At 41.9% G+C, this 15,543-nt stretch overlaps 1 protein-coding gene across 1 annotated transcript in view; it reads right to left on the bottom strand.

Annotated features, from left to right (window-relative positions):
• LOC142969405 (focal adhesion kinase 1-like) overlaps positions 1 to 15,543 on the bottom strand; it is a 55,180-nt gene that overhangs the window by 23,082 nt on the left and 16,555 nt on the right. Inside the window, exons 3-22 of the mRNA XM_076109281.1 lie at positions 14,179 to 14,465; positions 13,901 to 14,067; positions 11,615 to 11,702; positions 10,538 to 10,617; positions 10,306 to 10,368; positions 10,144 to 10,198; positions 9,648 to 9,788; positions 9,122 to 9,199; positions 8,290 to 8,397; positions 7,631 to 7,748; positions 7,263 to 7,293; positions 6,817 to 6,887; positions 5,572 to 5,628; positions 2,819 to 2,916; positions 2,330 to 2,414; positions 2,128 to 2,228; positions 1,321 to 1,436; positions 992 to 1,092; positions 720 to 809; positions 337 to 541 (exon numbers count right to left, since the gene is read on the bottom strand). Coding sequence (XP_075965396.1) covers positions 337 to 541; positions 720 to 809; positions 992 to 1,092; positions 1,321 to 1,436; positions 2,128 to 2,228; positions 2,330 to 2,414; positions 2,819 to 2,916; positions 5,572 to 5,628; positions 6,817 to 6,887; positions 7,263 to 7,293; positions 7,631 to 7,748; positions 8,290 to 8,397; positions 9,122 to 9,199; positions 9,648 to 9,788; positions 10,144 to 10,198; positions 10,306 to 10,368; positions 10,538 to 10,617; positions 11,615 to 11,702; positions 13,901 to 14,067; positions 14,179 to 14,421 — 2,096 coding nt within the window. The 5' untranslated portion in view covers positions 14,422 to 14,465. The remainder of the gene's footprint in view (positions 1 to 336; positions 542 to 719; positions 810 to 991; positions 1,093 to 1,320; positions 1,437 to 2,127; positions 2,229 to 2,329; positions 2,415 to 2,818; positions 2,917 to 5,571; positions 5,629 to 6,816; positions 6,888 to 7,262; positions 7,294 to 7,630; positions 7,749 to 8,289; positions 8,398 to 9,121; positions 9,200 to 9,647; positions 9,789 to 10,143; positions 10,199 to 10,305; positions 10,369 to 10,537; positions 10,618 to 11,614; positions 11,703 to 13,900; positions 14,068 to 14,178; positions 14,466 to 15,543) is intronic.

Raw genomic sequence — 15,543 nt, 5'->3', positions numbered from 1 at the left:
TTATGCAGAAATCAAGATAGGCTGTGTTACTGGGGGAGGCTGCACTTTGTCAATGCAAATTTAAGAATATGTCTTTTTTTCCAAAAGACATATTCTTTGGTGCTTCTTTCTCTCAACACCCAAAGCTTACTATGCGGGACAAACAATGCCTGGTGCACTTGAAGCATATATATTATGCTTCTTGAGCATGTACAGATAATAATGATAATTTAACATTCTCACATCGCACTCGAGATAAGAGCGTTGGTGGTTTGTGACCTTGAGCAAGACGCTGAACCCCAGAAAGCTCACACTTAGAGACACGCAAAGACTCTCAATCGACACTCCGTTAAATACCTCAGCTGTGTTTTGAGTTCAGTGAAGCGCGGCCTCTTGCTGGGATCATACGACCAACACTTTGTCATCAAGCTGTAGAGAGTAGGAGGGCACTGAGGGGGCATCGCCAGTCGCTCGCCGTTCTCTATCCTGCCGATGACGTCGTTGTTCTTCACACCCTGGAAAGGCTTGATACCGAACATTAGGATCTCCCACATGCAGACGCCTATGGAAAGACAGAAATACAGAAAAACTCACTGACTACGAGACTGAGACAGCCACCTGTTGGCTCTTAAATGCTGCAAAAGGCAGAAAGCAAAGAGTAAAACTGAAAACCTCAAAGCATCGGGACATTGCTGTCACAGAAATGAAGAAAGGAAGAAAAAACGAAGACTTAAACTCACCAAACATCCAGACGTCACTGGCTGTGGTAAATCGCCGGAAGTTGATGGATTCTGGAGCCATCCATTTAATAGGCAGTTTACCTTTAGATGCTGAAAAGCAGAAATCCGGAGAGCTGTGTTACACTCGAATGATCAGCTCAGTTCATGTCAGTCCAGTGAATAATAATGGTGATTTACTTCCATGTGCTATGACAGACCAAAGACAGTTAAAAGGAGACAGTGAAGTGTGTAATTATGGGAACAGTGCACGTGTATAGAGGTGTTAATTGTACCTTTATAATACGAGCTATCTTCCATGTATCGAGACAAACCAAAGTCCCCAAGTTTCACACAGTCGGCTGTAGACACCAACACGTTCCGAGCAGCGATGTCCCTGAGGAGGACAAACCCAAACTGAGTGGAAATCCTAAACACTTAGATTTTTTATCTATGAAGTTTACTCTTATATAGCTTCTGAAGAAAACAGCATGATATGATAACTAGTATCCCTCTTTCTTTATGAGACATGTACATACATATGTCATTGTAATTCCTCCAGTAGGGGGCAACGCTGGGCTATATTCTGGTATAATGGGGGTTTGGGAGTCCCTAATCTGCATACCTGTGCACAAAGCGCTTGCTCTCCAGATATGCCAGTGCCGTGCTGAGCTGGTACGAGTACAGGATGAGAGTGGCCAAGTCGAGACTGTACTTCCTCACCTGGAGAAATGACCGTAACTATGGAGGACGGAGAGAGGAAAAACAAAGACAAACGTGCCGTGAAAGAGAGGCAGAGAGCAACGATTTGTTGGTGAAAAATAGGAGAAACGATGAAAGAAATCAGGAAAAGTAGAGGAAATAGGCAGAGATTAAGTGAGACAAAGAGAAGGAGAAATTGAGATAGAGGCGTAGAAAGAGAGCAACAGTGAAGAGAAATTAACGGGGACATCATCCTTCTTGTCAACAAACAGAACGTATGACGAAGAGCATGTGGGCGTATCTAACTTAGGCAGTAGATGACTGCTCGTCTACTGCCTACATATGTGATGTGGTGCATCTAGAGCTCACATGTGCCTCTAAAATGTGCTTATTAACTAAAGTGATATCACAAAGAAATGCAAACAGGCATACAATATACAAGTTAAACAAATCGTTTTTCAAACCAATATATTACGTAGCAAGAAACTCTATTTTTCCCTTGGATTTTTGTCCTGACACTTCCACATTTTGTTGCGTTTCATGGTTCAAGAAGACGCTGTTCACTAACAGCCTGTCTACAGTCAACACAGCGCAGAACAATACACTAATACAAAGTGAAGAGAAGAATAGAATGTAGATTGAGTGACACAGATTGCGATTACTTAAATAAGCTTTTTAACATATGCACACATCCATGTAAATGAGCAGATAGTGTACATCCGTGTCCTACCTCTCCGAGCGTGCAGAGCTCCATGATGATCCAGACTGGGTTATCTGTGATGACACCCATCAGCTTTACAATGTGGGGGTGGTCAAACTGACGCATGGTCACTGCAGGGAAAGATGAGTGGGGGTCAGTTCACAGACAGCTTTTTCTGTACTAAAAAGGCTATTCTGCAAAACTCTTGAAAGTGAATAACTGCTGAACTTACGTGCTTCTTGGAGAAACTTTTCCCTGACGCTGTCGGACGTTGAGTTCTTACACGTCTTCACTGCCACGGACAGGGCTGGGTTCTCCTGCAAGAAACACATCCAAGTGAACAACACGGAGAATATGTGTATCACCTACTGAAGTACGGCATGGGTTATTGAGTGGCAAGCCCATTCCATCTTGTTCTTCTGTGACAGCTATACTGTATAGACGCAGTTATTGTGATGAGAGTTCAAGTTCAGTGGATTGTTTTTGGTCTAGCTTCTAAAGAGGTGATTAACTGACCGCATGAATTACACGCACACGTCACACGTCTACAGACGGGATTGTCATGTGAGTGAATGGTTTAATGCAACAAAATGTGCACTCAGCCGCTTGTTAAAGACCATCTACACTGGATTATTTTAATTAGATTATTCAGAGATAAAGCTACCATAAATCCACAGATATTAAACGCTTGTGTGAGAGAGAAAGAGACTACGGTACATACCGGGCTGATGTAGACTCCTTGGTGGACGTCTCCAAACTGACCCTCACCTATGCAGCGTCCCAGCTCGATGCAATCTCGCTGAATCTCATAGTCCCGTGCTATATACACACAATATACATAGACATGAACACACAGAGAAGACCTTCACATCAGTGCCCACACATACACTTCATAGTCAGCCCTTGCCTTTACCAAGTTTGTCAGAGTACGTTACAGTGTGCAGAGTTTGTTTAAATATGCCTTTAATGGCTGAAAAAGGTAAAAAAGGTTAATCAACTTTTGAAACAGTTCTTCCAGTAAATCATAGAAATGAGACACAGTTACCATTTAAAGGAGACACAGCTCTGGAATCAGATATCATGTAGTGCCATCGTTGCTTTTCAAATTGAATTATCCTGAATTTCAGGATGAATAATCCTCATTCCTACTCTGACAAGCTTAGTTTTAGAGCAATCAGCATAGTTTAAAGTCAACAGCATGCGACAACAGCACCAGCAAAACCACAGCCAGACATGCCATGTAACACACACGAACAACAGCCAGTAACACTCAACGTATATATGAATTTAAATGAACATGAATTTTTCACATTAAATGAAATGTATTATGGATAAAGTCAGGTGAATTGTATAATAGTGAGACGTAATTGACAGGAATTCAAAGCTCACAGGCTGATTTAGGACCAGCGGTACATTTATTATGTCCAAAAATAATTTGCATCTGTTATTAAAGTCAGTAAAATGTATTTTGTACTTTCTGTCAAGTGAGGCTAATAAAAAATTTGAGTTTTATTTTAAGTTTTACGAAAACAAGAATGAAACGGTCTGTAAACTGCAGGCTGTTGAAAGGCTGGTGGTTTGCCAACACTGTTGACCTGACTTTGTCCATGTAATCAGCACATGAATTATAGCAAACATAAGCATACAGTTCACAGGTGTTAAATGTCCAGCGCATGTATAATAGTGAGACAACTATAATAGTGTCCTTTTGAGACAACTATGCTGTGCAATAAAATGCCGGCAGTGGGAAAGAGACTAAATGAGGCTGCAACATACATACAGTAACAAAAATGTACAGTTGGCCATAATTAATGTCTGCGTGCCCGTGCCTCTAAATGTCGCTCATGTAACCTGATCTTAGAGGAGTCGATAATCATGGTTAAACAATGGAGTGGGACTACCCTGTTTGTTAGTGGTTCTGGTTTAAAATGTATCTATTTAAACCTTTCCCTCTCACTGCACTTCCACCTCCAGGCCAAAGCCGTAAAAAGGAACATGCTCCGAGTCAACTTGCCTGGTTAAACCTGGTGTATAAAATGTTTGTGCAAGTCAAGTGGATCTTCACAATCATATAAGTGATGACGGTTCACTTGACTTTTTTTTAAATTCTTTAAAATATTAAAAACACACAACAAGATCCTTGTCCAACAACTTGGGTTCTGCTCTGAAGCTACGATCAATTCAGCCAAAAACCGACAGCACATCAAACATCCACGGAGGGTTAGGGTCAAATCAACAGGGTGCACGTACTGAAATACATTCAGCAAGCAAACACAAAATACAGATCACAACAACCACCAAATCAAAGTGCCATCACAATACAACCAGACGTATGGAACGTTCCGGTCATTACCTTGATCTAGTCCATAGTATTCTGGGAAAATGAGTTAGTGATAGGAGACAGAAATAACTAGCTGTGAGTACAGAGATCTCCAACTGTGACTGCAGTCTTTAACAATTGCCATGGTGTAGGTGAGACAGTGATGCAGTTCAGTTTCTACCTGCTGCTCGACTTGCTCTCTCTGTATCTGTTTGTGTGTTTACAACTGTCCACAGGACTTTGGTGAAAGCTATTATTTATGAAAAACAAAAAAGCAAAGGCACGTTGGAATTGAATTGCATGGAACAACTTGGGCTCGTGATACACAGGGAAACATTTTGAGGCAGGTTAGATGGGGAATTTTGTCAGTAAATATCGGTCACTTAACATCCCAGCTTCTTTCCCTGTCATGCGTTAAGGTGATGTCGCTCATCTCCACTGCTTCTATATGTTATCTGTGTAGCGTTACCGTTTAGCGGTGCGGTGAGTCTAACACGAGCCCTAAACCTGAGGATCAGGCATTACCCTGCAGCACAGCAGCCCCTCTTCATGTTTTCAGACGAACAGTTACATCTACAGGAGTTAATTGTCACAATTAACACTTGTGATAATAGTAATTAGCAGTAGATAGAGCCATTTGTCAAATGTTTACTGTAACGTAAACATCGTGTCAAGATGTCTTAAAGCAATCAGAGGAAGCGGATTACAACTCACTGAAACAAACACAGACTGCAGACCTATTAATAGTATGTGGTTCAAGTGGTTTCCCCTTTTATGAGATTGCCACATGTAACCACGGAAAATGTAGAGTCATTCATGTTATTATCTTTCCTGCCATCCTTTTGTCCACCAACCTAATAAGAATAGAGGAAACTCGGAGCATTTATCGCAACAAAATCATATATTGAGATAGACAATTAATTAGTCTAAATTGATAATAACAAGCACACGAGCTTTCTACCTGCACACACATGAACTGGCACTCGTAGGCACACGCAGTATGCTGCACAAGTCCGAAGAGGTCCACTGATCACCAGAGCACACACACACACACACACACACACACACACACAGGTGCACAATGACGATCTGTCCCTTCTTCCAGTTGTCAAATTAGCTGCCTACAATGGTTGTGTGTGTGTGTTTGTACTTACTTGAAGGCATCGTGTAGGTGTCCTCCTCATCTATGATCTCAGCATAGTCGTCTGTTTCTGCAGAGCAAAGTGGGGAGACAAGAAACAATAAGTCTCAGTTAGTGGCACACAAAATACAGATACAAGTGTTGACGTTCAAATACAAAACTTCACTTTGATACAACAAGCCGAGTCGCCCGGACAGCATTCATCCGACACAACACAAACCAAAAGTCCCATTTTCGATATGAAAATGCTTCGCATCACCTGGATTTTTAGGAAATACGGCAATTTGAACATCACCTTCACTGACAAATAAAGAGCGAAAATGGCAACAGTAACAGAAACACACCATCATCAAACAGACGTACCTTTCCAAAAGACCGTCACCATACCGGATTCCAAACACATGCCCAACTATTTAAAACTTTCATATACTATAAAACAGCTGCACACGAGTGATGTAGGACAGACGAGAACAATAAAGAGAGGGAGAGAGAGACAGGCAGAGGATAGGAAAGGGGAGGGATGGAAACATTCATTCTTTCCACAGAAACAAGTGGAAGAATAACAGGTTGAGTCATGGATAAGGCTGAAACAGTTACATGCAGATACAGAGATACAGCACACACACACACACACACTACGCTGAATGTAGACACAGAGCAGGAATTCCATTAGGTTACTAATTTAGGGCCGTTAATAGAAAAAAATGGTGTTTACCATCGCCACTAGTTTGACCTGCAGAAGCCACATGCAGCATGAAACACACACACACACACACACACACACACACACACACACACACACACACACACACACACACACACACACACACACACACACACACACACACACACACACACACACACACACACACACACACACAGGAAAAGAAGCATTAGTTTGACTGTTAAGAGAAAAACAAACAAGGTCACAGATGTTATTAAATGACTTGATACTATATTCAAGCTTATTTTCATGTAATTCTGTGTAACTGTGAGTTAGTCAGAGGTCAGTAGACAGTCACAACACAGGAAGAGTGACAGTGACTAAAGCTCTCCACGGGGACATCTGGCGAGACAAGGACTCTTCATTGCACACACAGATGAGGCTTTATGGAGGGAACAGGGTACGAACACATATCTATGAACCCTTTATCCAACTGTTAGCAGTCACTGTCACTCATGACATTTAAAGCAGCACACAGACGGGAAAGGGGAGAAACAGACCAACAGGAAAAGAGAAAGTGAGACGGGTTTATACCTGAGACACAAACAGCTCGGGTCCGTACTCCTTCCATACGTTTTTCCATCCGCCTCTCATGATTTGATACTCTGGAAGAGAGATGAGAAAATCTAACCGAAAGCTTCCAAGATGCCGCTATGAAGATAGCAGTGCAACACGAGGAATGGAGAATCCTCCCACATCCTGTCATGTGTGTAGCTTCTCAATGATGAACATTAGAAAATAAAGAACACATATGTCTACACCTTATATCCACAGTATGGGCAATTCAAGGACTGAAATAACTACTATTGCCAGCGCAAGCCAGCCCAGTCACTTAAGACAAAAAACAAAGTTATGCTGGTTAAAGGGAAGAAATTCGCCGACAAACCTTGACTGAACCTCCTTTATGCATCACAGGAAACTGACACTTTGTTTTTACTTGATCGAGCAGCTAATGAGACCAAATGTGTCGGTTGACTTACTTGGGGATGGACGGCAGAGCTCTGTCCCCCTCTGCAGACGCAAAGTCAACACATTAGACACAGAACAGACCTCTTGTATAAAACTACATCACTGTAACCATTTCTTAGTAGCCATGTTTATTTTTAGAAAAGACTAGCTAAAACATTGGCTGGTTATTCAAAGTGACAAGCGTAAGCTGACAGCAATTTCAAACCTCGAGTACTACTATTTATAGGAGAAGGTCATTTTTTACCATCCAAACAACATAGAAATGATCACAATAATCATTAACTGCACACAACTGAACCAATAAAATGCTGCAATAGACCCAAAAATATCTAAATGTGGGTGTATAGTGAACACAAAACAAATGTAAGAGTCGTCATACCTTTGTGGACTCTGACAATGAAGGAGTGAGTAGCTGAGGAGACGAGTCGACAGTAGCCGTCAATCAAGTCAGCCATGTTTTCTGCCGTAGTCAGCAATGCCGTGGTGACTGTGAGGGGCTAGACACACACACACACACACACACACACAGGATTAGTGGGACAGAGCGTTGCTTCACAGTGACACAATGAGAGCTTTATTAGGGGTAACGTCTTCTACCAGTGCACATATACACACATTCAGTCCTCCCCACACACACACACATCCCTACACAGATACTCTAGTACTGATGTACACATGCTTTTCCACTAGAAAAGCCTGCTGCGAACAGACACCCACTCTCGACAGACGCACTCACGTCGACACTCAAGTGCAGATGGCAACACCCGGCTTCACCCTCCCCATGAGCTGTTTCCTTCTTTCCCCGTATCGTATTTTACTGCAGATTGGTTGTTACTACAACTTAAAGTACATTGTTTGACAAGCAGATGCTATTTTATGTTTATTACACATTTACATTTCTACTTAAACAATTAAAATACAACATGAGGTATTACTGCAAACAATATCCAAACAACAGGCAGTCATGTTTCACAATGAACCACCCTACAGTTGAAAAGCTAAGGATATAGCATGCAAGGTGTGTCTGTGTGTTTTCACCTCTGGAGCTCCAGCTACGTTGAGCTGCAACATGCCTTTCCTGTCCTTCTCTTCCAAAGCAGAGTACTGGATGGACTGAACCTGGTTAAAGTTAGCTAAGTGTGTAGGCTGCAACGACAAAGACGGATACACATAATTATTAAAAAGCACATAAGATGTACGTGTAAATATTTGCCCAGGGCTGAGACATTCTTTTTTCCATGGTACCAGTTAGTCATGTATTTGTAGTGAATTTTAATGTGCGCATGAAGGCCAAACAGGACACGCTCTGCTATCGGCTTATTAAATAAAGTGTAGACATTTTGACAGTCTGTCATCATTAAGTTGAAATTGAATACCTCAATTTACGCACTGGAGAAAAAGGTGTGCAGCTGTTTCCTGCCTTTTTGAGTCGTCACTGCAGCAAGCACGTCCTAAATGCAGCGGTGCAGATCTCCTGATCACATCACCTGCTGATTCCACACATATGGCTCTCTCTAGCTCATACCATCTGTTTCCTAACTAAAATGACCTGACCGCTGGCATTTTAGGAGTCATTGTGGAGTCAAGACACAATCTGCCTACTGGAGAGGACAGCCAGTAGAGGGCGGTATGATAGACTGCCAGCTGGCCTTCAAATTAAAAGCATGCAGTATACACTATTAAGCATTAAACACCACTGCAGTGTATAGTAGTGCTGAAAGACACTTTAAGTCCATAAATATATTGAACTGATTCATCTGTTAGCTGGAATAATCAGATGCCATTTAAAGAAAGCTCATTTTGAAACGGCTACACCATCACTGAGTGAAAGTTGGACCTCGTGAGATGAGTTGTCTCAGTGCATACTCACCATTGAGCCCTTATCTGTGAGGTAGCTGATTCCTTCTTCTGGTCCAATAGCTAACTCCACTGATATTACCCAACTAGACTGGAGAGAGAGAGAGACACATACAGTATTAAAATAGATGTCACATATCATCATATCATCTGCATTATTTACTAAACATAGTACTGGGAAACATGCAATATTAATAATACAAACAATTTTAATGTCCTCGTTTGTTTTCACTACTTTTAATATGAAACGTCTTCTAGGACAGAAACAAGTCCGCATTCTGTAGATGACAGAATAATAAGATAAGTGATAATAAGAAGAATATAGTGATATGAAGCAGGACTGTGCAAACTGCAATTACTAGAACCACCTTGTACGGCTCTGACAAGCCATTTAAACTAAAGACGACATTCTACTCCACATGTTTTCTACCCTGTAAATGCAGAACAGGTTCAACCTCCTGAAGGTATGGAAAATGTATGAATGGATTTCACCTTTAGACGCAACACCTTTTGTCATTATGAATTGAGTGTTGCCCTACCCCCAAAGCACATTTGAAGCACTCTTTGTCAAAGCGATAGATGGGAGAGAGTATCTCAAAGAACTTGTGGATGCTCTGCTCATCGTTGAGGTTAGCAAACTGCTTAAAGGTCTGCTGGATCTGCTTACGAAGAGTCTTCGCCTGATAGAGCGGGAGAATAAGACATTACCAAGGGTTAAGTCTTTCTGGGAGAAAGTTGGTTCAGAGCCAAGAAATGGCAAAGCACACTGCGAGTGACAACAAGACGCTTAACTTAATTCCAGACGATCAGATTATAAGACATTCAGCCAGACGTCCATTCAGTCATCAAGTTAGTCTCCCTGCCAGTCAGCCGGCTACTCAGTCAAATAGCCATTAGCTCATCCAGCCGACTAAGTGGGCCAAGGATTCCCAAAGGAATTTCCACCACTGACACTTCTGTTATCTGGCAATGGAACTTAAATGAGAGATGAACGTCACTGACTCTCTTACTACATTAACAGTAGTTTAGCCTCACCTTGAGGGAGTCCAGCAGGCTTTTGGGGAAGAACCTCCTCAAACCAACATCTTTCCTAAACACACCAGAATGAAAGTCTTTGAATAGCTCAAATCTGCAATCTCAGAATCTAAATTTGAAGCAATGAGGTTTACAGAGCGAACAAGATCAAATCAATCTTACTCTAATAGTTCATAATTGGATTTCTTATCCAGGGCGTTGCCTGGCATCTCTCTGAAGAACCTCCTATACAATTCACAGAGAAAGGCAAAACAATATTAAATCAGACACATATTCAGGAAATCGTCTCCGATGAGCAGAGACTAACAGTCAAGATACCCGTTTGAGTAAACAGGATCATTTTGTTGATTTTTGTCACACTCGTGGCATAAGAACAAATGTGTGGTTTTCTCACCTAATTTCCAAACAGCCCAGTTTCAGAGCAACTTCTTGATCCACCTGATCAGCTAGATGTTGCATGTAGTCACTCTTTACCTGTAGGAACAACAGAACAATGGGCCTCATTCACAAACCGTTCTTTAGAAGAAGTTTCTTCTTAAAACCCACTCACGATACGCAGTTTTCACACAGATTCTGACATTCACCAATGTTTTCTTATTTGGGATTTGTTCTTCGGCAAGAACGGAATCTAAACATTTGAGTGCTGACATAATAATTAGTGATAGCGCTTTCTTCAATTCTACAGTCCTACAATCCTATTATAGACTTTGAATTACGATACTATCTTTATAATTCATAATATTTTTTGATAATTATTTTAATTAATGAATTAGTTGTTTGTTATCGTTTTATTGGGAGACATCCCATCCAATAATTAGTGATTGATCATGCTATTTATAGGCCCAAACTAGGCCTATTTCTGCATCCTAGGCCGACTCTCACAACGGCATTTTTACTGCTGCTGCAAGATGATGCAGATCGTGCCCCGAGGAGCAAACGCATCTTCCAAGACAATGTAGATCTATTTACAGAGAGCGACGAGTACCTCTTGGGACGCTTTAGGCTACCGAGATCTGTCCTCATGGAGCCTTACAATAGTTGGGAGCCAGCAATTTACGCTGACAATGGGATTCGTCATTCTAAGGTGCGAACAATTCTGCGGTTTAAGAACGCGTCACGAATCTGATGCAGACTTTTTTTTTTTACTCTTAACAAATGTCAGAAAATACACAGCAAGATATCAGTGAATGAGGCCCAATGTTTTATAACAACACTGCTATAAAAGGTAAAGTTAAACTGCAGTCCCATGTAAGAACAATGCATTGTATCAGTTAAGCATCTGTTTCAAGGTATGTCTGCGTGTTTAGACGAAAAAGCGACAGGGAGCAAGGGACAGAGCAGATCTTGTATGACAGAAGAACTGGTTCAAGAACATTATAGATACCCTTTAAAACCAGATTATGTTTTTTGTTGGTATTATTACACTTTTCTGTGTCCTCTTATTTCATGTGACCCTGCCATGTTGCCTCACCTGGTGATAGAGGTAGTTAAGAGAGGGTTTGTCCTCAGAGAAATGGCTGAGGTAACCTTTAGGAAGGTATCGCATCCGCAACTCATACCTGAGAATGACAGAGACAATTTGGCTAAATACCCATACTGTCAGCACACACACACACACACACACACACACACCCACACAGGGAAGAAAATAACCTGCAGCATCAGAATTCAATGCCTGTATGGAGACAGGAGGAGCATGCTTACTCATACATACAGCTGACGCATACACAGACCTCAATACATTTTAAACCTGGTTATGTGAGCGTATACCACTGAATCCATGACACGATCACAAAAATCCCACTTCTGTTTTACAGATAATAAACAATATAACAACTGTAGATATATGTTGCACATCATCAACATACTTTTTACAAAGAAGAAGTTCAAGAAGTTGTTTTTTGTCTTTTTGTTACAGCTATGCTACATACAAGTTTGGCTGTAAGGAGCTAGAAACTAGTTCTGGTCTATGCACACATTGAGGGCCTGGACAAGTTTTTTGTGCTTGTTTCCTGCTCCATTTTCTTCATTCCTCTTGCTCTTCCTTCACAAGTGGTTTAAATTGCATGTTAGCTACTTAATAGTGCCCATGGAGCAATAGATTTTATGTCTTGCTCATAATCACTGCAGCGGAGTGGCCTTTTGCCCACACAGGGGCTTGAAACTAAGTGTTGAAGTTGAAAGATGCTCTTTCTACTCACTATATTACTGTCTGGTGGTGCAGTAAGACGCAGTTTCATGTTGTGCTGGCAGTGAACTAACTGAAAGTGATAACCTTGTAATACCATAAAAGCATTATGAGATTCCTGCTGTTACACTTGCCAGTTGAACTGTGCCACAGAAGTACCCGAATGGGCCATTATCGTTTACAGCGACATATCATTTTATGACTGACATATTGCAGCGACTACAGTGAAGAGAGTAGTGAGCTCCAAGCTGCTGTGATGCCACAGGCCTGAAGTTAAATAACAAAAGGAAATCAAGGCCAAAAGACAAAATAAATAAAACATCCTCATTCTATAATGAATGAAACGAAAAGAGATTGTGAGAAGAGAGATGATGCGTGTTTGAGAGAGAAGAGAGAGCTGCGGTAAGATAGGAAGCACAGATGTGAGAGATGAGAGAGAGAAGGATCAAAGTGAAAAAAGAAGGACTGCGAGCAGCGCACGAGACCGAAGAGAAACACGCGAGGGAGCGCGAGAGGAGCGAGAGAGAGAGTCAGTCCATCCCCTCGGCGACTTCTGCTGTTCTAACAATAGCTTGACAGCAGCAGAAGCTCCTGTGGGCTTGCAGTTCTGCCGCCCCACCGAGGCAAAGCTGCAACAACTGGCAGAGCCGCTCAGCTGCATGTTAGAGGTGTCAACAACTTGTTCTTTTTTATTTTTTTTACCTCATTTAAATTTTAATGATTTTCGGTGTAACACGTCGACTGTAGGACAAAGGACTGAATTGTAAGAAGAGCTGTTAACAATATCCACTGAACATGCCAAGCGCCAGCACAGTTTCAGCGTAGGTCGAAAACAGACAGAGCCGCTTTCAAATAACGAGCAGCTCGTTCCCCTTCGTCAGACGGAGAAGATCATCCCCTGTATGAGGCTACTGCCTCAAATGAATGTGAAGAATAAAGCTCTACAGATTGTAGTTTAATAATAGGCAGCAAATACACACTACTCATTGCATTCAAGTCACAAATCTGTGCAGTGAAGTCACCTTGACCGATTGAATTTAGGTAAACGTCATCCGCCAAGGATGAACGAGAAAACACATTATACGAGGACTTTCGAAACCCAGGAAAATCAACACAGGGAGCTTGGCAAAAAATCAACACAGGGACCTTGGCAAAAAATGAATATTAAATTATTGGTTGCAATATTTTTTTACTGGCCGTGCACAGTGATTCACATTAGTATGTTTCAGGTTTACTGGGAGTATAAAATGGTTTCATTGGGACCATATGTTATATAGCTGTAGCTTGTTTATTAGGTTTATTAAAATACTTGTTTTGCTCCTGCACAGCCTAATAGGGCATTTGTAAAGTTGCCATGTTGATGGTATAATCCTTCTCTTGTCCTCCTCTTGAGAGAATAAAGTAATATAATGTTACTTGGCCTGATGTTTGATTTCAGCACAGCATTAAGGATAAGGTTGCCCACTCGATTAACTAGAATCCGCAGCTAGATCTAGTAACCCTTACGGAGAAAGTCAACATGGAAAGACATGGGGAGAGGAAGCAGGCAGAGTCTTGTTGTAACCTTACCTCCACTCCTCTTGGGGGTGCTGTTTCTCATATTTCTCTCTGACGTGACACACGCCCAAATCGGGGTGTAACCAATGGAGTGCATCAGAGTGCAGATGGGTCAGACGGAGGCCCAGAGAGGACACACAGCGCAATTTGTGGATCTCTGCTATCTTCTGGATAACACCCTGTTGAAATGAGAGGAAGTATGAACAAAAAATTAAAAAGTGATTTCAGGGAAATCAGGTAAATGCTGACTAAGAAGGGCTAGAGAGGTAAGAATTGTTTGTGTGTCTCACCCTGACGTCTGTAGCATCTCCATGCCTGATGTTACTAGCCCAGGTGCATGGCTCGCTGTTCGTCTCAAAATAATGGAAGATCTTCAGAACCCGGTCCATGGAGCCCGAGGGCCGCTCAAGGCCTCCAGCAGAGCCACTGGTACCAACACCGGTACCACCAGGAATCCCAGACCGGGATTTAACCCCGCAACCACCCGCCGCGGAGTGATTGAGGTTGGGTTCCAAGTAGGAAGACGACGCCATGCCTGATTCAGATCCTCCTGCGGGGGCTAACTGGCCGTCATATTCTGGAAAAGAGAGAAGGACAGAGGGTCAAAATCGTATTTTTCAACATATCTTTTATCTTCTTTGGAAATACGTTCAATGATGTGAAAGGAGCATCACACAGTCGAGAAGAATATAAATCAACGGGTTGAAAAAAAAAAAAAGGAAGGTGATTAGGGTATGTAAAGAGAATTACTTTATCAACCCTTTGAAGCACACCACTACAAGAATAGCTGACACGGTAAAACACCCACTCAAACAACCCTTCAGTCACCACCAGTCTGCCGTTCATACGGCACTCTGTACATATGTCGTGACACAAAACAGGCTACATTAATAATCATAAAGACATAAAAGAGAACTCATGCAAATCCACTCTCACACGGCGATAACACGGCAACGTTGAGACAAAAAAATAACTGCAGAAACCAAGAGAGCTTCAGTAAGGCTACTAGTCAATATAAACCGGCAAATCACTGACACCGTGTATTTTTAGAAGGACCTAATGGGCTCAAAGCTCAACATAAATCAGCTTATATAAATAGATTCCCAGTGGGCAACACTGTGGTCAAACTGGACAGACTACTGCTAAATCAACCACACTTTGAATCTCGTCAAGCTTTAATTAAGCTTAACAGTAAGCCACTGCAACACCAGTCAGTCGACTGGTCCTTCAGTCCTACCTGCAGCGTGGAGTGGAACTGGCCAACATGCCCGCGCCATACGTCTCTGTGAGGCAGAGTTCTACTGTTCTCAACCAGTTGCATGGCTGCTAGGCTGCAGTTTACAATCTGGTGGTTTCCAAATTGTGTCTCGGCACGCTACGGTCCGCTCTGGGAGGATTAGTAAATTGTTCTGGACGTACTGGTTGAATGGCTGTAGTCGGGCTGCAGCCTAACAGCAGGATGAAGTCTCACTGACATGTTTTCATGATGAGTTTACAGATAAACACACAGAATCACAAGATGTCTAATTAGGAAAAGGAGTAAAAAATTTAACTTGTTATTAAATTGTAACTAAACAATAGCCTGCTTCACATGTATTCTTTACCAGTATGAGACTACAGCAGGAATATTATTTGTCTCAGACTCTCTCTTTCGC

The sequence above is a fragment of the Anarhichas minor genome, unplaced genomic scaffold (genome assembly GCF_050575085.1).
Source record: "Anarhichas minor isolate MPS153535 unplaced genomic scaffold, ASM5057508v1 ptg000041l, whole genome shotgun sequence".
Taxonomy (NCBI): domain Eukaryota; kingdom Metazoa; phylum Chordata; class Actinopteri; order Perciformes; family Anarhichadidae; genus Anarhichas; species Anarhichas minor.
Note: the sequence above shows the minus strand (reverse complement) of the source record. Positions and strands in the feature narration are given on the sequence as shown.